The 23255-nt window shown below is 40.5% G+C and overlaps 1 protein-coding gene across 6 annotated transcripts in view; it reads left to right on the forward strand.

Moving 5' to 3' along the window:
• The window catches only part of PLAG1 (PLAG1 zinc finger), a 73890-nt gene extending 50950 nt beyond the window's left edge, over positions 1-22940 (forward strand). For 2 of the 6 annotated variants that reach the window (XM_059724076.1, XM_059724079.1), the window contains 3 exons: positions 12773-12910; positions 15756-16114; positions 16681-22940. In XM_059724076.1, the coding sequence (XP_059580059.1) occupies positions 15873-16114; positions 16681-17944 (1506 nt within the window). In that variant the 5' untranslated portion in view covers positions 12773-12910; positions 15756-15872 and the 3' untranslated portion in view covers positions 17945-22940. Of the gene's footprint in view, positions 1-666; positions 741-12772; positions 12911-15755; positions 16115-16680 lie in introns of all 6 variants that reach the window. The other 4 variants (XM_059724078.1, XM_059724077.1, XM_059724080.1 and 1 more) reach the window with 4 other exon arrangements.
• Positions 22941-23255: the final 315 nt, after the last annotated feature.

The raw sequence follows: 23255 nt of genomic DNA on the forward strand, positions 1-23255 counted from the left end.
TCCAGAAAAATCATGGGAAGTTGTGAGTTTGACCTCCAGGTCCCAGGATTCTTAGAGCTCCATTGTGCATCCCAAAATGCACTGCATGAAAAATTAGAGCAGAGCTGTGGAACTGTGCACGAGGGAATATATGCCCAGAATGCTGAGTGATGAGTTTGAACTGATGCCGAAGTGGGTAAGCACAATAGTTAACGAGGAAATTACCATAACAAAGTGGTATGGACACACTTCAGTCTGCTACAGTTAATCTTATGCATCTAGAACAAACCAACAACTTCTGTGTAACATCACTATGTAGACGAGACTAATGTGTATGACTGAATTGAAACAAAAAGCACCCTAGCTTCTAAGATGTGAAAATTTACTCCCAACAGTTTTGTGGCTTGCTGGCCTGTTCAAAGGCAAATTCAGTATGCCATATAAACCTTCCCTTTACTGCCTTTTTCCCACTGTAACAAAATAATTTTAAGATCAGAAATATACTATTGACTAAATATTACTTGAAATTTAAAATGACAAAAGCCATTGTGGCTCTTTCAAAATATGTGGTTTTAGTTGGCGGGGAGTTTTTATTATGGGGTTTTTTGGGGGGGTTCTTGTTTTTTGTTTTGTCCTAAGTATTGGATGCATCTTTAGTTACCCTTTCCTAAGGCTTTTGTATTTTAGCTCATAGGGTCACTTGATACAATCATCCAACCTCAGAGCTGCAGCAGCAATAGCAATGGCCATCTTGAATAAATGTAAGTCAATAATTTTCTTTAATACTAACCATGATTTTCTATAAATGTTTGTTCTACCTGAAAAGAGGGGGGAGCTAGCAATTCCTCAAGAGTGGGGAATTCTAAAAAAATTGCTGCTGCTTAGCAATGGAGAATCCTTTTTTGAAAAATTTAAAAAGATGTTCTAATGGGGAAAGCTCTGATGATTAATCACATTAAAATACAGGAGTGTAAGAAGGCTGTTGGCCGAATTCCACCCCAGGCCATCTTGAAATAACTATCGGTGGGTTGTCGTGTAACTTAGGACAGAATTGGTCATCTGCCACCTTCTTCCTTCTGTTGTACCATATAAATTCAGTGTATATTGGTAGCTGTTTCCCTTCTGAGCTATACTTCTGTGTTTCCCTTCTGACAACTATACAGTTGTCCCAGTTGTCTGGGAATTTCCTATTACAATCGAGCTCTCCTATGAAGGGTACTGGCCTGTTAAAAATGACCCCTAGTTAGCATTTTGCATCTTCAAGACACTTTACACTCAGTAATCCTATTATTTGTGCAGCTGTTTGGGAGGTACACAAGTATTATCCCCACTCTGCAATTGGTAAAACAACCCGGCTGTTGTTGCACTCCACGTGCCCGCTCGCTGTCCCTTCCTCCCGCCTGCTGCAGCCATTTCCCCGCTTCTCCCCTGCCTGCCCACTGGCCCAGCTTCAGCGCCAGGGATGGCAGGAGCAGCTGGCGGCACCTGGGCTTGCAGGAGCACTGGCGGGGGCTCTGCGTGCTGGGGGGGGGGGGGGCAGGCTATGGGTAAACTCTCTGCCTCCACCCACGCCCACCTCCCCTACCTCCGTCCTGGTGCAGCGCAGCCCAGCTCCATAGATCCCTGGCAGCCTGGCCCTGCACTCCTGCCTGGCTGTTGCTGTGCTCCGTGTGTCCGCTCACTGCCATGGGCCCTGTGCTGGCTCTAGGAGTGTTTGGCTGTGATGCGGATCCTTCACTGCTGCTTGTGAGCTGCCCAGCGCAGCAGCAGTGGCTGTGTGGAGCTGCCATGCTGGGCTGCTCAAAAGCGGCAGTAAAGATCCACATTGCAGCCAAATGCTCCCGACTGCCACATCAAACACTGCCCAGTGGTAGTGAAGCGGGGGCCGCTGTCCTCTGCCTCAAGTAGCAGCTTGTGCTGCCACTGCTGTGAGCCTGGAGCCAGTGCAGGGCCCAGGCTGAGCAGCTATAGCATCAGACAAACCAGTGCTCAGTGCCAGAGAAAAGCGCCACCTCCCCCTCTCACCACTGCTGCTCCGTGGTGCAGCTGCTCACAGGCCACGCTGCCTGTGCCTGCTTTCTGCTGGCAGCAGTGACACAGTGGAGACACAGGACAGCCCTGGGTGGCTGCACCAGGAAGCACCGCTGAGAGGGAGGGGCTACTTTTTTTCCGCGCTGAGCACCAGTTTGTTCTGTGCCCCTGCTGCTCAGCCCAGATGGGCAGGCACGGGGTCCTGGCCAACAGGGGCTCTATGGACCTAGGCCAGCTCCCCTCTTTCCCTGCTGGCACAGCCTAGCCCGACTCCACAAGCCCCTGCCAGCCCACAATCCGGCCGCCCTGCTCTGGTGCTGACCCCAGAACACTGTGTAGGCCCAGTACATCCACTTGCTTCCACTCCCTCCCTGCCCCCACCATGGCTTTTCCCCATTTTTCTGCCTGCCCATCACTCCCGGCTGCATGACCAAACTGTGAGGCTCAGCAGGAGCTGAACTGGCCCAGCTCCAAGGACTGGGGCGATTCTTGTGGTCCTCTCCTGTCTCCTTAACCTGCTCTTACGTGAGTTTCCCACTCCTGCGCAGGCAGACCCGAACCGTCCCAGGCCAGATGCTTCTGCTAGGCAGGGGCTTCTGGCAGGGGGCAGGGCCAGGCAGGCCCTGCTTGTTGCAGGAGCCTGCCAGGGGTTCCCCTGGGTCCTGCTGCCCCTATCTCCTGTCATCTTTGATAGGAGCCAGGGGCAGATAAATATTTATTTTCTAAATTTTTTTTTTTAGGGGCCCTGCGGGCCAGATAGAATGGCCTGGTGGGCCGGAACTGAACTGTAGGCCGTATTTTGCCCACCCCTGCACTACGATGTACTCTGATGAACGCTTTTTGTGTATGTGCTTATGTTCACATGTATGCACACACACACATATATTTGTGTGTGTGGGTGTATATATATAGACATGCATATAGAGTGTGTGTGTGTGTGTGTGTGCAAACATGCATGCATGTGTATAGTGCATGTAGGCATACCTATATACGTGTGTGTGTGTGTATTTAATATAATGAGTGTATATGTATGTCTACACACAGTATATATGTATATGTGTATATATATGTTTGTTGTGTGTGTATGTGTATATATGTATATGTGTGTGTATATATATATATTCCTACTGAACAGTCCCCAGCTCCTGTAATCTGGATCCATGTTGAGATGCTGGAGAACACCGAGTATGCCCTGTACCTCAGCAGCCATCTCTTGTAGAACATAGATGTTGGATTTCTTCATCGCCTCAAATGCACAACTGCAGCCTTTGGATGCCTGAAGAAATGGATGTTCTAACACCATAACATCAGATCTGAAACCAAGCTTATCAGGCAGTTGTGATCTGTATTTTGCTGTATGGAGCTGAGAGATGAACGGTGTACTGGAGACATCTAAAGTTGTTGGAGAAGTACCATCAATGCTGCCTTCAGAAGATCCTCCAAATCTAGTGGGAAGATAGCTGCAACAATCTTGCCATCCTTTTGCAAGCAAACACTTACTTATGTCAACTTGTGGGAGACTATCACCTAGGACTGCCCCAGATGGAGGAAGAGTCTTCTGCAGGGATCTCAATACTTTGAAACCTCATAACAACACAGGGGATAGAAAAGCAGGAGTGGCAGTTTCTCTGTTTAAAAATCACAGATTCTCTGATTTAAAATATATATAATTTTACGAATTCTCCGATTTAAAACCCCAACATCTGCATTTTTCTGTGATTAAAATGAAATGCCACTATATATATAGATAACATATAGATATAGATATATATCAGTTGAACACAATATTTTATTGATATATTTACAATTTTAAAGGCATTTGGAAGCCTATCAGTGCCTCAAACACTAAAATAAAATAAATTCTAAATACCTATAAATTTTGGCATTTCATTTTGCGTTTTTTGTCATAGAAAATCACAGCTCAGTCTACCCCTTCACTTATCAAGAAACGAGTCCAGCTGTGGCTGCTCCCCCCCTCCCCTCACCTTGTGGTGCTGATTAGTCCTTATATGCAAGTGCCCTGCCCATGCCTTTGCCCCTCACTCCTGACCCACTCCCCCTGGGCCCTGGTAGGGTGTCTCACTCATCAGCCACATCCCCCCCCCCCCCCCCCAGCACCTGGACCTTGCCGATACCCGTCACTCCACCTGCACCCCCCTTCCCCCCACCTCCTCCAGCCCTGCCAGAGAGGAGCTGCCAGGGCTACGGGCCCATGGACCTGGGTCTGCAGTCCCCATGTTCCCTCCAGAAGCAGCTGAGCCCCAGCTGCTGCCCATGGGAAGCATCACCCATGGAGGCGGAGTGGAATGCAGAGGCCTGCTCCCCCTACCACATGGGCAGCATGGCTGAAGAGCACATGGGAGGGGGTGGTTCAGCTCGGGCTCCCCGCCTTGCTGTCCTCCCTCTGGGCCCTCCACAGCCCAGCAGGGACCCAGTGTGGCAGGGCAGAGGGGGTGGGGAGCTTGGTGCTACTCCTGGGATCTCCGTGCCTCCATAGCAAGGCACCCCCTGCCAACCAGGAGCAGAGAGACAACACTCCGTGCCACTACCCATGCTGGTGCCAGGCAGGCAGGTGGTGTGTGCAGCAGTGGGGAGCCAGCCCCGCCTCCCCCAGATGAGCCGCCCAGGGCCTTGTCCCATTCCAGGCCCTAAGCCCCACACCCTGCCCAGACTGGGCAGCAGGCCCAGCCCCAGTCTTCCCCAACTCCCTCCCTCATTACAGGGGGTCTCAATTCCACCCTCCTCGTTCCCGACACCAGATTTATTTGTGGGGAGCTGCTCTCCAGGCTGTCTGGCAGCCATGTGCATGGCGTCCCCTGCCTGATTGTCCTTCCCCAGCCCGTAGCAGCCTGCAAGGGGAAACCCACCATTTCCTGTGTTTTTTCTCCTTAAAATGAGAAAATTTGGATTTCACCTTGGCAAAACACGGTGAACAGAAAACCCAGATCCTTGCTCATCAGCCAACTTCAGACATACAGATAAGACAGTCATGGAAGACGATCATTCTCAGCTGCAAGGGATTGTTAAAGAAGATACTTATCGATCGATATAGAGAGATCTCCTCACTCTCACTCTCCTATAGTGTGTGTGTTTGTGCAGACATATATGCGTATGTATAGTGTTTGTAGACATACATACATGCTGTATGTGTGTAGACATACATGCATACATATATAGTGTGTGTTGCCATAATACATGCATGAATACATAGCGTGTGTGAAATACTAATAACAGAATGATACTAATGATAGTAATTGATACTAATAACAGAAGTGTGTGTGTGTGTAAACATAAGCACACATACACAAATACAAAAGTGTTTTATAGTAGTAAATCGCATAGTAGTAGTGTGTTACCTGAATCAAATTTGTTATTAATATCATTTTCTGTTATCTTACACAAAAGTAATGCAAGAACTCGTACATATAAAATTCACCATTGCCTGTGGGTTTGTTTTATGCGTCAACTCATGTTTTCATATGTGTAAATGGCATTTTTACTACTATAACTAAGATTTTGTTTGCCTTAAGCAGAAAATTAGAGTTCCTCCAACTCAAACATGAATTTGGGTAATTATTTGTATTTCTTTTAAATAGAAAAAAGCCTGTATGCCTTGACAGTAATTAAATTTACAAAATAATTAGCACCTTAGCCTCTACAGAGTTCTTCAGAAAGCAACTATGTAGTGACACAGACATTCTTAAAAACCCCATAAAACACAGTATAAGGATCAAAATGATTAACTCTAGCTAGCTCTTGCTTCCTTTCATTCATTATATAATCAGCAATCCTTTGGGATATCAGGTAACTCAAACCAAGCTCTGAAGATGTACCATAATACAGACCTACATAATTTAAAACATTGCAATCCCAATGAGAGATCTCAGTTATGTTTATGGATTTTTAAATAGTAAAACATTAGCTCATGATAAAAAAAATTTTGGTATATACATTTTCTTAAATTTCTCCAAACCCAAACTTCATAAGGAGAAAAAAAGGTACAAGCAGATTATTTCTGTTGTACATTTTCAGAAAAGATGATGTAATGGTCTTTGTTTCTTTGCTGTAACATACAGTAAAAAATTTTTTTTCTAATGTTTTTAAAAGCTGGTTGTATATAGTCCTACCAAACTGAGTGTATCTTTTTTTAAACTTGCAAATAATTTTGTGGGTAGGCTAGAAATCATAATGAGTTAGGGAGACATCCTCTCTTAGATGATTACTGTTGTACCAGAACATTATTGGGCTTCTATCTCATAAGTGATTGCTTGCTTTTTCTCCATCAAAAGCTTGAGAGAGTTAGGAAAAAAGATAAATATTACAACCCATTTGAATCCATCTATTCCCCTTGCTACTTGTTTGAAACATAGCTTGAAGGAGAAAAAGCATCTTTCTCTATGGTAGATCTGTTTTGCCAAAAAATAAAGATTTAATTTTTGTAACAGTCTTAGAGTAATGAATCTATGAAATTCTGGTATGCTTTCTCTCTCATTATATACTGTCCTTCTAACAGTACTATAGTTTTAATTCTGCACCATTTGCATAGTTGCTGATATGTTCTCACTATGTGCTGCCAACATGCTAGAATGGAATTCTTATGTTTCATTTTGAATACTTATATTTTTGCATTCTGAATGGGTGTTTTACCTTTTTAAGTAGTTTGCTTTAAGTTTGATCTATTACTGTCCGCAGGTAATTCTCTTATTTTTCTTATTATAGAATAAAACTTTTATTTTTTGCCCTAGTTTTGTATTTTCACTACACTGAATTTCCTAAGCTGCTGCATTCCACCCCCCCACATCAAACATACATATCCACTGCCATTTTACTATATACTGTCATCTGTGCCTCTTTGTTTAAACTAGAATTTAATCTATGAAAATTAGGTTTTTCTGAACTCTAATTTATCATTGTATCTAGAAAGCCTGAAGTTAAAGTTAAATGTATGCAAAACTTTCCAGGCATTACTATTTCAAATGATGGTTTTCACAGACTCTATTTGAGTGAGCGCACACGCCCTATACAAATGAGAGAGCAGCAGCAGTGGGCAACACCCACTATAGATGTAGCTGCATATTTGGCAGGGAGGACTCAAGCAATTTTCATTTCACTTTCTTTTCGCCACTTCTACCTTCATGATGGAACCCTGCAGTATCCCACCTCCCTGTGAACCTGGACAAGGACATCAACAGTTAGAGAAGAAGTTTGACTCACTAAATATGCTTAGTATACTCAGTTTAAAACAGCCATGCACAAGGGCACAAAGTTAGAGGTCTTCCTTGTAAAAACAGGGAAATCCCACCCCCTGTGCAAAGCTGACTCAGTTGTACAAGGAGTGAAGGCAAAGCTTCTGGATCTAAAATCTGTCTCCTGCCATTCAGCTGTGCCTATTAACACTTGTCAGGCCAGGTGCCTTTTTTTTTCTTTTTAACTTAGGCAGTAGTCACATACCTGCATGTACTTGTCTGAGATTTTTCTGAAGTTACGCGAAAGTGAAGAGAGGGCAAACTGCAATTACGCTGTATGGAGACTTCAGTGCTGAGAGACCACTTCTTCCTAGCCAGCTGTGCTCATCCGTTGTCCCTGTTCCAGGCACAAAGGGTGCATCTAAGCCTTGTTCCTCTGGATTTTTACATGCAGGATTGAAGTTGTAGAGAAATCTAGTATGCAAGGGAAGAAGTGGCTTGTCCTCCTCTACCTAGCAGAGATGCATGAAGAAGAGAGAACTGGGTCACTCAACAGTACTAATTAGCCCACCTGCTGCCCTGTGCAAATGCAGCTACTATGCTTCCAATTCATGGAGTAGCCTGTACAGAACCAGCATGGCATGCCTGAAGGTACCATGGCCTTGCACCACAATTTTTTGATGTTAGCCTGCCATGAGATGAGTCTTTATTCTTGAATGTAGATCAAATAAGCAGAAACTTCCACTTCCTCTGATGCATACAACAGGTAGCATGTTGCTTATCAAGCTTATGCTACCTGTGGTATGCATAAGAAGACCACAGTAAGACTGATACCCAGACAGCACTGATCAGCCAAACACCTTGGTCCCCACCATGCCCAGTTTTTCTTTATGTGCACCGATGCGTATGCGCACTGATGCGTGCAGTGGCATTGAACTACTTCTTTGTGCTTAGCAGACTTAGGGTTGGACCATTAGCAGAATTCACAGTTCTGAACAGCTCAGTGAGGTGATTGAAAGAACTGCCCTAACTTATCTTTCAGTATTGAAAACTTTGCCCACTCAGCTTACTGTGGAGTCCCTGAAAATGCTATCTTCTCCAGGTGTTAACTGGTCTGTCTGGGGAACACCACAACAGGATACCGAAAGTATTCTAGAGAAGATTCCCATAAGGTGCACCTACAATTCAGGGCTTTTACCTGGGAACTGCTTCACAGGTATCTGTCACAAGCCCATCCATGGGATATCTCCAGAGCCCCAAGTTGTTCCCTGATGCATGTCCCAGGGACTAGACCAAGGTTTGCTCTGTGGGGATAAGGAGTTATCCCAAGCTTCAGCTCTACTACCTCACACTGAACCTCACAGATGCAGCAAGGAAGTTGCTACCAGCCCTAAGTGGCCTCCCCTTTTGGTTGTGGAAGAAATTTTCGATCTCCTTTTCCATAGAACAGGCTAGCCTGGCATATCACTGTCCCAGAAACCACTCTTTGCCACAGATGGACAGTAAGGAGATAAACAACAAAAGATTTATTATATAGGAGAAAAGAATTACACACTTGTCTTTTTTTATCAGTTTTTCTTACAAGTTCTTGCCCTCTTCCCTGGTTACCATCTAGCCCTCTGCCAATATTTTTAATAACTCACCCTGCTGTATCTGCCAGCCCTGGCTGCTATGGCCTTGGACCCTTCTTTAGCCTAGGAAAAATCCACAAGACACTGGCCACCTTACAGACAGACTTTTTAATATCTCCAAGCCAGCAGTAGCACCAGCACCACCCCCCATCACCATTGTCCCAGTTCTTCATGAATCTGCAGAACTGGACATCTGACACTTCTCTGGCTGATAGGCCCATTTCTCTCAGACATCTTTGCTATTGTGCAGTTATTTTTCCCCATTACAAACAGATAATAACTTGAGTGTCCATCCCACCAGTGGCTTCTGGTATTGGGAGTGCTTTCCCTAGTTTCACAATAGGTATGTAGCAGTTATTCCTGCTCTCTTTCCTTAAGTATACACCCCTATGTTCCTCTGGCTATGCATCGTGTCCAAACTCATAATGGTATGTACAGACAGCATACCATAATCTGTACAGTGACAATAGTAACACAAATGGATGCAGCATAAAATAGGCTTTCCAACAGGACCACACACACCATGTCAGTGAAGTACACACAACAAAACATTCATGACACCCCAAAAATCCCCGGACTGTAGTGATTCATGGCAGTATCCATAAATATTCCCTATCTCTGCAGTTCTTCCCAGTTTTGGCTGTAGTAGGGTCCCTGAGGACTTGACTCCTTACCTTCAGAGCCATCCTCCCAGGCAGTTTCCAAGGCCCCAGCACTAGGTCTCCCTGGGTGCTTATACATGTACATTGAGGCTGTTCTGATGCTCTGTAAGGCTGAGACTTTTACCTCCACTGTATGCAGTCAGGTGGCGTTTATACACATGCTCCAGGAGACAGCAGGGGGGCGGGATTTGGGGGTGTGCTTTAATTAGAACAGCTTTGAGATCCACTCTAATTAAAGTGCCCGGAGCATCAGGTGCATCAGCATCCCTGCACTGAAAAATGGCAGTAGGGGCTCTTTAACTAAAGTTCATTAAACAAACGTTAGTTAAAGCGCCCCTGCCACCATTTTTTGGTGTGGGGACTCTGATATGTATAATGCTGGAGTCTGCTGGAGTGCAGGCATTACTATACTCCAGCAGATTCGCTTAATCTGCCCAGACATGCCTACACTCTTCAGCTGCCCAGGGCAGTTGATTCCAGGGCTTGGGGGCTCTAACCTGCACCCCTCAGGAATTCCAGCAAAGGATCAGGCTCTTCAAGCCCTAGGAGCACCTGCTTGGCTTTCCCCTCTTACAGACATGTCCCAGGGAATCTCTGGGGCATGTCTCTAAGTGGGGGGAAATGTTGCCTTTTGTCATGCGTGATCAACTGGCAGGACAACAAGCAATGTGCATTTCACCCAATGAAGCAGATTACTTGTGCCAGGACAGCTGATCTGCTTCTTCGGGTGGTGTCTGTTTTTACTTTCTGACAGTGCCCATTACCAGATGCTTTAGGGAAAGATTTTGAGAAGCCCGTACAGGTTTCCCTCGATTTATGCAGTACATGCATTCTGGGAGAATGGCGCATAAATTGAATTCACGTGAAGTGAACCCACTTTACAATATAACAAATAGGGATAGGTCTCCATGGCGGTGAGGGAGGGAGTGAGGCTGGGACTAGGGAAGGGGCAGGGGGACGGGTGCTGCTTTTGGGGCTGTACAAGGCAGCAAAGCAGAGGGAACAGAGCAGGACTCACCCCTGCTCCAGCTGCAGTGGCCCCAGGAGTGGCCGTCACCTGTGGCCACTGGACTGCACCGGGCTTCACCTGTCCCCTCGTGCCTGAGCTCCGCTTGTCCCCACTCACCTCTCCTGAGCTTCACCGTGCCCTGGTACAGGCAGCTGGTGTCGGCTGGGGTGGACAAGCAGAGCCCTGGGCAGTGTGGGGCATGGCATTCACCCCAGCCCATGCTAGAGCGGCCCTGGGAGCAATGAATACCAGCTGCCTGCACCAGGGCACAGTGCAGCCCAGGAGCAAAGGAGAGTGAGGCTAGGCGGAGCATGGAGCAGCCTAGTGGCTGCAGACAGTTGGCACCGGGCGCTCCCATGGCCACTGCAGCCAGGACTAGGGTGAGCGGGGCCACAGCCCTTTCCCCTCCTCCCACAGACTTACCTGTTTGGGCAGGGGGGTGTCTATGCTGATCGCATACGAGCAAATTTACCTTGCATATAACAAATTATGGGTCTAAATATGCTCATTGCATAAGAGCGAATTCACATATAAAGAACCCACATAAATTAAGGGAAATCTGTAAAATGGAGAATGGTTTGATACCTTGCAAATAGAGAAGTAGGATTCCTTAATGCCTGTCATTTAATGGCTTATTGCTCCAAACCATGGAAATTTATATTTTTCTGCTTGATTTTTTTTTTTAACCTATCAAACGTTTTTACTATTTTTATAAATATCTGATGTTTCTTATGAATCCTGCTTGGCCCTTGGACTTAGCTATATCTTCAAGAACTTTCTATCTCATGCTAATTCTGTTTAAAAGGTCCTTTTGTTGAGTTTTATTATATTGTCTTATTCTTATATTTATGAGACTGTAAATAGAAGTATGAGTTACCTTCTTTATGTAATTGATTATTTTAAATATCCTTAGCACATCCTCACTTAGATAAACTTAACCAGCCCTAGTCGTATCTTAATCTCTCTCCTGATATGTTGGTCTTTCAGTGCCTGTGATACTTTCCACCTTTGAATTTTTGCTAGGACTTTGTTAGGTGAATGATCAATATTGAACATGATATTTTAAGGTGAGAACATCAACAGTTGTTATAAGGACATTGTAATATTTTCAACATTATTGTCTGTAAGTCTGCTCTTATCTGCAAACAGCTTGGAAAAATTCCTCTAAAAGGGGCTTAGTTGGTATGAAGGATAGTTTAATTAATTAGTGGAATGTGGTTACCTTAATTATTGTCATTGTTAACTATTTCAGTGCCGATCATCTTAGAAACATCCAGAGTAGAATAGTAGGGTAGTAGCTGTAAATCGTTTCCTGGGATGGGGTATGAGGAATTAATCCTTGTTCCTCAAATTTAGTCACCAAAGCAGAGCTGTATCCCCTCCCCAATACCAAAAGTTTTTGACTGCTCCTTGGACTCCAGAACGGCTTCTACGACTGTCCAGGAGAAATTCTAAACTCTTGTTTCCAGGTATCAGAAATCTTCAGTCCCTTCCCCACAATTCCTGTCCCTCCTCGCTCTGTTTCTGAGATGCAGCTAGTCAATTTCCACATGCATGTCTGCAGCAAAGTGAAAACTCGGGTAGTGTGAAATTGTATTGGACACCAACATAAAAGTTACTTTTCTAGAGTGAGTGGGACTGGACAAAGGAAAGGGTTTGGTGAGGGAAGTGTTTCATAATTCTGGGGTCCCTTTCATGTAACTGACGTCTAATATACTATAAAAATATGGCTCTTTAAAACAGTTGGAAGGAATGAACCTCTCTCTTAGCATTAGAGGTTGAATATACTCTTAATACAACAAACTGTCTTGCAAGGAGCCCTTCAACAAGCAAAAGGAAAACCAACATATTTATAAAGGGGAGAAGATGTGTTTAATAAAGTGAACATTTCATGGGTTTCTTATATACATCACACAGAAGTTAAAAAGAGAGAGACTTATTTTCTCTTGTAGGTTGTGTTTTAAGAAATATTTCCTGTGTAATTAAGCAGAGTTAGATTGTAAAGTTTTAGACCCAATTCAAATAGATTGTGCTGTTTTACTTTTTAAAGAAATCCTTTGTTAATATTGAATTGAAATGATGTTAATATACTTAAATGTTAAGTGCCTAATCAATGTTTGTGTGAAAGTAATCCATCCATCCTGTTCTAATCAATATAATGACATATTCTACAAAAGAGCTATGTCTCGTTTCTTTAAATTTCCTTTCCTAATTTCCCTTTCTGAATAAACTGGTTTCTCTAGAGTCTAGTTCATTCTTCCTTTTGTTTTACAGACCAGTAAAAATGGGAAGTACTGGATTCTGGTTTCCTTCAAGAAGAGTCAGCGGAACTGGTTAAGACCAAAATCTGAGGACTTTAGTGGGCAACCATCAGGTGTGCATTGAAAAGAGGCTACCGTAACTCTATTTGAAGTATGCATTTCTTTAAAAGCAGTATAAAATGTATAAGGCTAATCTTTAATGCATTAGATTTTTTAATATTGTTTATCATGCTCATCCAACAGTTGTGAACGCACCAATTAGAATGAGGATTTTAAGTGATAATATGTTGAGTCACAAACAGGCGATCTTACTCATAAAATTCTTTCAGCTGGTCTTTGGAAAGTGTAATATTTGAGGATCAGTGTTTATGTTTTGTCTTCATTGCTCAGTCTATACATCCACAGGAGGGAGAGAGAGAGAACTTGATATACAGAGATGAGCTGAAGTCCTTCAGTATTTCATTATTTAAAAATTCTGTTGAAATAGTAATCCACTCTTTTGTAAATGAGCTACTCATCATAAGGAGTCAAATCCATACTTAATTTGTTTAAGTGATGCACATTTAGATATATTTTTCAGAACAGTTTATTCAAAATCATCATAACTCATTTTAGGTTATAGTGAAACTAGACAATATCTTCTTAGGATCTTTTTCTGTATACTTTAATTCTTTGATACAAAGATTAAAGAATTTATACTTTTGGGAGGGCAAAAACATATGTAACGTAGTGGACATGTGATTTCTCTTTGTTACCAAATTCTGATTAAAAGGGCCACGAAAATGCTTCAGTTTGAAAATATAACATAGATTTAAAGTTGATAGGGCAGATTATCCTCTTATATACACTGAAATAATTAAAATCAGCTTTAGTTTATCTTTGTTTTGGAAGTTGCTTCTAGTTCCTAAACGACTAACGAATTTGATCGCTTAAGGGAGAAGGGTTAAAATTGATCTGATTCTTTCAAGACCTATGCACATTCCCAGTTACTGAATGGTCCTGCTCCCATCCCACATATTGGAATGTATGGAGGCAGCTCTTGAAGAATCAGTTGTTAAACAAACATCGTTCCATTACTGAGAACTTAAAAAAAAAATCTGTAGTTTGCTGTTGATATAGCTGTACTTTAAATATTCAACCTGAAGCTTGATGTTGCAGTATTGTTAATTCTTTTGAGTTCAGAAATCATTACAGAGCAAAAAGACCATGCCATTCTAGAAGCACCTTAGTTCTTCTCTCTTCGACTGTCTATTGATTCTTTATTCTTTCAAGATAGGGGTGGCAGACACACAAACTGTATGTGCATTTTACATGGGGAAAAAAATCCAGTCTAACATGTTTGTAAAATTATAAACAGAAATATTAAGGAAGCAACTTTCTTTCCCCTTTTCCTCCTGACTAACAAGACAGGGAGACACTTTCCTGTCCTGCTGTCTCCAGTAGCATGCTCTGGATCTTACTGCAAGACCCCCTCCTTTTCCTCTCCAGCCTGTAACCCAGTCACCTGTGCATTGTTCTCAGCTCACATTGTCAAGCATTTTGTTACCTCAGTGCTTACTAAACCAAAGCCCAGCAGCAGGCAGAGGACAGCTGAATCAGGGGACATGATGCCTAGGAAGCTATCTATCTTCCCTTCACTGCCATCTGGGGATTATTTATTTTGTTCACTAGGGGAGGTGGCTTTAGGTTGAAGCAGCTGCTGCCTGTACTCTTTGCCCAACTCTGGACTGCTCTCCTCCACCTGTCCCAACAGCTGCTTCCTCTGCACTGCCAGCATGCAGAAGCGCACTCAGCAGGGGAGCTGAGACACTGAAGGAGGCAGCAAGCTTGGGAACAAGGCCTTTAGTTCCAACAGAGCTTCACTTTAAAGTCACAAGCTCAGCCTGCTGACATTGACCTCTGGTGTCTACAAACAGAACTGCACCGAAAACAGCTGCTCTGCCAGACTCCTGAACTGATGGCAGCTGGGTGGGAAATGTGGAAAAATTGAAAATTACTGTCTTCAAACCCTGCCTACCTCTTGTACTAAACTCTTGTCGTTCATTCTGCTTCTCACATACAGATTTGTACCCTGTTTCTGCAGGTCTATTTTGTGATTAGTTTTCTACTGGATTTAAAGTAGCAACTGAGTTTTGATGTTTAAAAAGGGACTGTACTACTTTTGTCCATAAAGGATTGTAAAGTACTAAGTAATCAGTAAAACTCAGTTGCTACTGTATAATGCCAGATTACGAATTTAAAGCTACTGTTGCCAACCAACAATTTCAGTGGCATTAGACCTCCTACAGGCAGTATGATCCTAAGAGGGTTTCTGGTATACTTCACAAATCTTGATGCTTCGAGCTAAACAGTGAGGTTTCCAAAATAAGTTATTAATTATCTCCATCTTCATCTAATCCATCTCTCAAAACTTTCTGTTTCAGAGGTAGGAATTGCTGTGGGGCAGGGTAGACAAAGAGCTTAATTCATTGAGAACTTCTTTCACATATCATTTTTTGTATTAGTATAATTTACAGTTACAAGAAAATTTCACTAGGCATTAAAAATGACTGCAAATGCATGTGTATGTATGTACATGTGTGTGTATAAATATACATGTATATGCACATGTGTGTGTATGTATGCAAACCCCACAAACTGCACTAAAAGTTTCAATCCCTTGTGAAATCTGAGGCTGTCAAAAGCCCATTTTATTTATATAGTTTTGAAATGAGTTATTTTTGATGCCTCCTGTAATCTGTTTGAAACATCACAGTTCTCTACCAGTGCCCTAAAGGAAGGTAGCTAGTAGTACTTCCAGAGCACATGTGGATTTCTTCATCCTGAGCAATGCATTTTAAGAGTTGCAGTAAATAGCGTAAAGAAGCCTACAGGTATTACATTAGACCAGCTGAATCTAATTTTATTTTAAGTTTTACTCAGAAGCATCACATAGCAAGTAAACTTCAAAATCGAGTTTAGTTACAAACTAGTTGTTTCTTATTTTTTTTTTCCAGTCCCCTTTTGCTTTCTTTTACGACCACATGAAACTTGAGAAGCCATCTAAAGCTAAATCATTTAGTGGAGTTGGGCAGTTCCCAAGTGTCCAACAAGAAGGCCTGGTTTAGGCTGCGATGGCCACTGTCATTCCTGGTGATTTGTCAGAAGTAAGAGATACCCAGAAAGTCCCTTCAGGGAGACGTAAGCGTGGTGAAACCAAACCAAGAAAAAACTTTCCTTGCCAACTGTGTGACAAGGCCTTTAACAGTGTTGAGAAATTAAAGGTTCACTCATACTCTCACACAGGAGAGAGGCCCTACAAGTGCACACAACAAGACTGCACCAAGGCCTTTGTTTCTAAGTACAAATTACTAAGGTATTAAACTCTATTTATCTTTCAGATTATATTATCTATTTTATGTTGGCCATTTTAAGCCTTGTAAAAGTATATGTTTGTGTACACATTCTTCAGCTGATTTGCAGAGAGGTTATGTTAATTAAATTAGAAATTGGATTGTTTCTAGAATTCTAAATTACAGTACATAAGTTTACCAGCTAATGTCTTTTGATTTGTTTTATTTTTTTGTTTTTTTTAATGAGAATAGAATTTTTGTTTGTATTAAGGAGTTGCCACAAGAAAAGTGTATGGACTTGAGAAATTTTTGGCTATGGACTTTCTCACAAGTACTTTCATGCTTGCTTTTATATCCCTGTTTCAGTAGTTATAAAGACTACCAAAAACTCAAGTGTCAATTTAAGTGAAATGACTCATGTTTTGCTATATTTAAATTTGTCAAACTATCTTTGTAGTGTCCTGCTGTCAGCTAAAGAGGGTCTGTTGTGAAGAAACTTTAGTGTAGAATTTAGCTGCCATTAAAAAAGAATGAACACATGTCCTATTTGATCAAAATAATTACTTACAGAATATATCTATGTTTAAAGGCATATGGCTACTCATTCTCCTGAGAAAACCCACAAGTGTAATTATTGTGAGAAAATGTTTCACCGAAAAGATCACCTAAAGAATCACCTACATACACACAATCCCAACAAAGAGGCCTTTAAGTGTGAAGAATGTGGAAAGAACTACAATACCAAGCTTGGATTTAAACGTCACCTGGCCTTGCATGCTGCAACAAGTGGTGACCTCACCTGTAAGGTATGCTTGCAGACTTTTGAAAGCACGGGAGTGCTGCTGGAGCACCTAAAAACTCATGCAGGCAAGTCATCGGGTGGCGTGAAGGAAAAAAAGCACCAGTGTGAACACTGTGATCGTCGGTTCTACACCCGAAAGGATGTCCGTAGACACATGGTAGTGCACACTGGAAGAAAGGACTTCCTCTGTCAGTATTGTGCACAGAGATTTGGGCGGAAGGATCATCTAACACGCCATATGAAGAAGAGTCACAACCAAGAGCTTTTGAAGGTCAAAACAGAGCCAATGGACCTTCTAGATCCCTTTACCTGCAATGTTTCTGTGCCTATAAAGGACGAGCTGCTTCCAGTGATGTCTTTACCTTCCAGTGACCTGACATCAAAGCCATTTACAAACACTTTGCAATTGAATCTCTACAACACTCAAATTCAGTCCATGCAGAGTTCTGCGTCTGCACACCAAATGGTTGCCACGTCGTTACCCTTGGGAATGCCTTGTCCAATAGATATGGAGTCTGTCCACTCTTCTCACCAGCTATCTTTGAAATACCCACTCAGTTCTACCTCATATGCAATTTCTATGCCAGAAAAAGAACAGCCATTGAAAGGAGAAATTGAAAGTTACTTAATGGAGTTGCAAAGTGGTATGCCTTCTTCATCCCAGGATTCTCAAGCCTCTTCATCTAAATTAGGGTTGGATCCTCAAGTAGGACCACTAGATGATGGATCTGGGGAGGTTTCCCTTTCCAAAAACTCTGTTTCTATTAGTGAACCTCTAAGCACCCCATCATTGGACTTTTCTCAGTTGTTCAACTTTGTACCAGTAAACGGCCCTCCCTATAACCCATCTGTTTCCGTGGGGAACCTTGGAATGAGCTATACACAGGAGGAGGCACATTCTTCTATGACTCAACTTCCACCACAAACACAGGATCCTCAGGATCCTAGCAATAGTATAGGTCTTGGATCTCTGCACTCATTGTCAGCAGCTTTCGCAAGCAGTTTAAGCACAACCACCACCCTACCACGTTTTCATCAAGCTTTCCAATAGGATGTACAAAGCTGGCTTATTTTACTGTCTATTTGTAGAAATGCCTTAGGTGACCATTTTTAACTTAGTGCCTACTATAAGATATTATAAATCTGCTTTTGTACAGTACCAATCTCATGAAGCCAGTAAGAAATTTAAATTAACTTTTAAAAAATATTTTGAAAGTGTTTATTCTCAACTGTGTTTACTTTGGTTTTTATAAAGTCTCAATGTATTGTTTTCATTTTCACTGCCAATTGACACACACTTTAAAAATCAGTAGAAAACCATCCCTACTAAGCTTTGACATGCATCCCTTGTTTAAAACTTTTCTCAGAGATATCAGTCATTACTTTTTCTCAATTAAATGGTAGGTCTACCATTTTATGTGTTGTGAATTTTAAAATTTGCAAAGAGTCTAGTTTTCGCATTTTATACAAATTCCTTAAAATCCTTTAAAAAAAATCCTAAATGGTGGGATCTGATCAAGTCCATAATCTGAAATCAGAAGTTTTAAATTATTTAAAATTCACATTGGACACATGTACATATTATTCACTTTTGTTTCACAGGTACAAAATTTTAAGAGCTCGGCATTTTCTGGCTTAAATTGTAGTGTGTACCAAAATTGGATAGGAAGAAATCTAGCTTAAATACTAAAATTATGATGCAACAGAATGAAAAAAATAAATTGCTTGCCTGATTGTCAGATATTTTAGGTCAAAATTGGAACTGTGGTGTGCTTTAATGACTCTAGTTGGATGGGAAGAGGCAAAAATAACAGCTGACCTTGAAATGCAAAAGGGTTCTAATTTAATCATGCAAAATATTTTGTCACCATTTTTTCTTTAATTTTTAACTTGCTGGGAGATTTTTTAGTACTATCGAAAGAGTACCACATAGAAATCTTTAGATTTTATATTCACTTCTGTATGCTTCAGTCTTTCCCAGCTGCCACAGCCAAAGGGTGGGTCAAGTCCAGCCAGATGTTTTATATTCATTGTCAGTTCAATGTTAGTCTGCAGTTAAGGAGTGAATATAAATTTGCAAATATCATTTTTTTTCCTTATAGCAGAGTGGATCTTTCCAGCTGTGTTCCATGGTGTCTTATGTCCTCCTAAGCAACATGTTAGATGTTAATCACACTTACTACACCTGAGTACTTGGTTAGGGATGTTTTGCCCATTGCCAAGGTTTAAAGACAGGACTCTTAGGAGTGAAGTAAAAGCATATTGCTTACACCACTTTTACCTAATACAATATACTTCCCCAACCCCTGATAACCAAAAGAGAAAAAAAAACTGTGATATGTTAAAGCAAGTTAGATTTGCTTTTAACTCAGTGCTAACGTTCTTTTTCCTTGTCATTTTTAGACAAGGAATTAAAAAATAAAAATGAAATACATTAGTATCCCTCTAACAATAGTGAGGATGTATACAAGGTTTTAAGTGGTTAAAATAGATATACTTCACAGAAACAAAAGTTGCTCCCATTTATGGAGCTTTTGCTCCCGATATTTTATCATTAGCTCCTACATTTTTTTTTATTCTAGGAGCAATATGCAGGTGTAGTTTTACTATTTTATACATATATGTATTTAAATTTTAATACTGAAAGATAATGTTTTTATAAAATGTTTGTGTTCCAAAGGCATTAAAATAAGGATGTATTAATAAGAAAAATACCTTTCCAAATTCTGCAAACTACTCCCAGATGTTGGGTTTAGGAGCATATTATCTTAAAGTGGACTTTTAGCTCTGCTTCATGACTGCTTCCTTTGGTTTCTATGAAACAGATTGCTTGCTTACATCTTTAGTTGAATGATTTGTTCAATATTGCTTTTTCCCCCCCACCATGTTAAAGAAAGGAAAACGTTGCAAATGAACAGAGCACAAAATAAACGAACAGAATGTAGTACTAGTTTAAATCAGCAACCATATGATAAAAAGCAAGTAGAAAGAAATCGCTCTATTGTAGATCTTGTTTAACGAGTCTGAGCTGAAGATAAATGGATTGTATTACTGTAACGGGCCATATCCTGAGAGGAACTCAAGCATCTTCCACTCCCATTAAAGTAAATGAAAGTTTGGCAACTCAACACCTCACAGAATCAACCCCTTCAGATACCACATTTATCAGTCAACAAAGGCAATTGCAGAACTAATGGATAATGTAATGTAGTTGTGTTTTGGCAGTATATGAAAAATTAGTATGTATAACTGTATTACTAAAATCCAAACCATAGTGAATTGCTAGGTTTGGTTGAGGGGGAAGTCACTTCTAAAATATTGCAAATTAGTTTGATCTTAACTGCCAGGTCAGAATACACTGACAGACTGTCACCACGTTGCTTAAGGTATTCACATGGTGTATCTAGCATGTAGGAAAAGACAGTGCCATCTGTTTATCAGTTTTAGTTGCTGATTAGACTTGATTAAAAAAAAATGTTGCCAACACCCATTTTCTTAGTACATAGTCAGAATCTTTACTACTTGAGGTAGTGCCTTAGCTTTGTAAAAAGGGATTGACATTTCACTTCAGAGTTAACATACATTGCTTAAGAAACAGGGACCTCAGACAAGATATTGAACCTCATTCAGTCAGGGTTTCGGTTGGTGGCTACATTATGTATGTTTTGCCACTGAACTAGGATATATGAATATTTGGAAGCAGGTTGACACTGTAAGCAACAGTAACACATTAGTGCTTTGGAATATTATCTAGGCAGAGTTATTGGCCACTATTAAAATGTCAGTTTTTAAAACCCTATTTTCTAGTTATTGAGTTGATGTTTTAGGGGTGTCCTGGCTGATCATGCACCACTCTTTGTGCAACTTTTAAACTTTTAGTAAGGTTCTTTTTAAAAAAAAAAAAATATATATATATATATATATATTTTTGTGTACTTGTTGCTTGTGCTTTATTTAGTAGTAAATTGTGGAATAGAGTGATTTATTGTTAATTGGCAGTAGCGGTTTTTAAAAACCATATACTGACTGAAACATGAGCCAGAGCTGATTGCTTTATTAAGCTAATAATGAATGTTAAGAGTACATATTTTCAGGATCATTTGCCTAATGAGCTATACATGTATTATAGGCCAATATTTTTAAAAATAAAGCTTGGTCAAACTCTATGTTACACATATTACAAGATATAGCACTTTCAAAAGGAAAACCTAAACCTTTTAAGAAAATTTCTTACAGGTTATGCTTTTTATTATAAAACCTTTTATTATAATTTGTTTCAAGTGCCATTAGATTACATATATGTAGGCCTTTGGTATAATGCTTTGTGTACAAAATGGTAGACGTAATTTTAAACAGGTACATTTTTACAGTGTTTTCTTATCAATTTGCTATATTGCACAGAACCAGCGTGTCTTTCTTAAGGGTTTTACAATGGTTTTTGGTTTTTTTAAACTAGGTTTACATGTTTCAAACTACACTGTCTTCTACTGCCATTTTGGATACCAGTCCAAAAATATTAGGAGTTTTTTCTCGCAAATAGTAAACTGTGTACTTTGGAGTTTTGGATGGTAAACTATTGCAAAAAAAATTTAACATGAAGTATTTGACACGCTTATAATACCCTATCATAGCTATGCTGCTGTCTGAAAATAACACAAGGCCTGATCTTGCACCCATTTGGGTCAAGGGGAGCAGGATGGCACCATTAGTTACGTCTGTCTCATACACTGGTTTAGCAGCTCATCCTGTATACTTCTCAGTCTATAAAAAGCCTATGACACGTACTGATCTGCTATAAAATGAACTGTATAGACCCAGCTGCCCATCCTGTATCTTCCTAGTGTACAGTTAAAATCACCATCTATTTAGCATTACAAGAAGAAGAATATAAAATAATACCAGAATAGTTCAAAAGTATGTTTGGAAATTGCTAAAGTCCTTATATAATAAAGGGTGTCTTATTTGTTGGAAGGCAGTGTCTTTTGATAACAGTTATCTAGCCCTGGAAGTGACACAGAACTATTGCTAATCATATGTAAACACTTTTTCAGTATAAGCTTCAGTGGTACAGTTGAACCAGAATGAATGTTTATCTTCTCAGAAACACTCCTGCAATATTGTTATATTGGATCATGCTGCTAATGTAACTTGGGATACAACTCCTCTCATGGTGCTACAAACCTCCCTGTCTCATTCAGATGTATTTTTACCCATAGAAAAAGGACTATATTAGACCTATAGGTGTATGATATATTTTTATACTGTGACTTAATTTGTCATTAATGAACTTTGTACAACACCACAATGTATTCATATGCACTTGCAAAAGTAAAATCTTGGACATGCAAATTTAAACACAAACAAGCCCGGCTTTTGTTCAAAAACTAGAACATGACTGTTAGTTAATGAAATGTGGGCTTTTTATATGGTGTGGAGTGAAGAACATACTATGTTACTAAAAGCCCTTTGTACTTAGACAAGAACTGGGAAAATATATTGGGGAATGGATGACACACTCATACCCAACTTGGATTGCTGAAATTATATTTTTAGCTAGTGAAAAAAATGTTTGGACTTGTATGCTAAAATGTTTTAATGATAAAAGATTTGAGTCAAAAATAGAAAGGAAAAAAAAAACTGCATTCCAGACAGAATTTGTATATGTTTCTTGCATTTAAAATTGCTATCCTGTGATATGGGAAATTGAGTTGCTTATCATGTATATGTACTTTAAAATGTATTCACAAACTACTGTTGTATTTGTATAAAATATAGACAAAAAGATTGCATATATATTTTTGTGTATAAGCTCTGTAAAATAGCAATCACATTATGAAGCTGCAGCAGAACTTCATTTTAAACATTCACATCCAAAGAAACAGACTATTTATTGTCCACATACCCTGACTATAAAATATACCTTGCTGCTATTAAACAATAGTGCTGCAGCTTCTCATGGCCTACAGTGTTATGTTTGCTGTACAAAAATATGTGAACTCCACAAAATATATCAATAAAATTACAGAATGGTTTTAGTTAAAGTATAACTTATGGCTGGAATTTTAATAGATAATCATGTTTGCATATTTGGGATTATAAAAGTGGTCATAACTTACACTGGATTTACTAATTTTTCAATCTGAAAGGATTTAACAGTTTTTATGATTTATAACTGGTAAGATGGCAGGTATTCAGAGAATCGTATTACAAAACATAGGCTGTAGTACATGATTTAACCAAAAGGCAAATTTAAAGATGCTGTTTTATCTACAAAGTAATAGTGGCAGACTTGTTTTGCAGGAAGTGTCCTTGCTGCCAAATCATACATTCATGTGTGCTGTGAGAAATTGGCCTGTGAATTT

Source organism: Alligator mississippiensis, chromosome 3 (assembly GCF_030867095.1).
Source record: "Alligator mississippiensis isolate rAllMis1 chromosome 3, rAllMis1, whole genome shotgun sequence".
In the NCBI taxonomy this organism is placed as follows: Eukaryota; Metazoa; Chordata; order Crocodylia; family Alligatoridae; genus Alligator; species Alligator mississippiensis.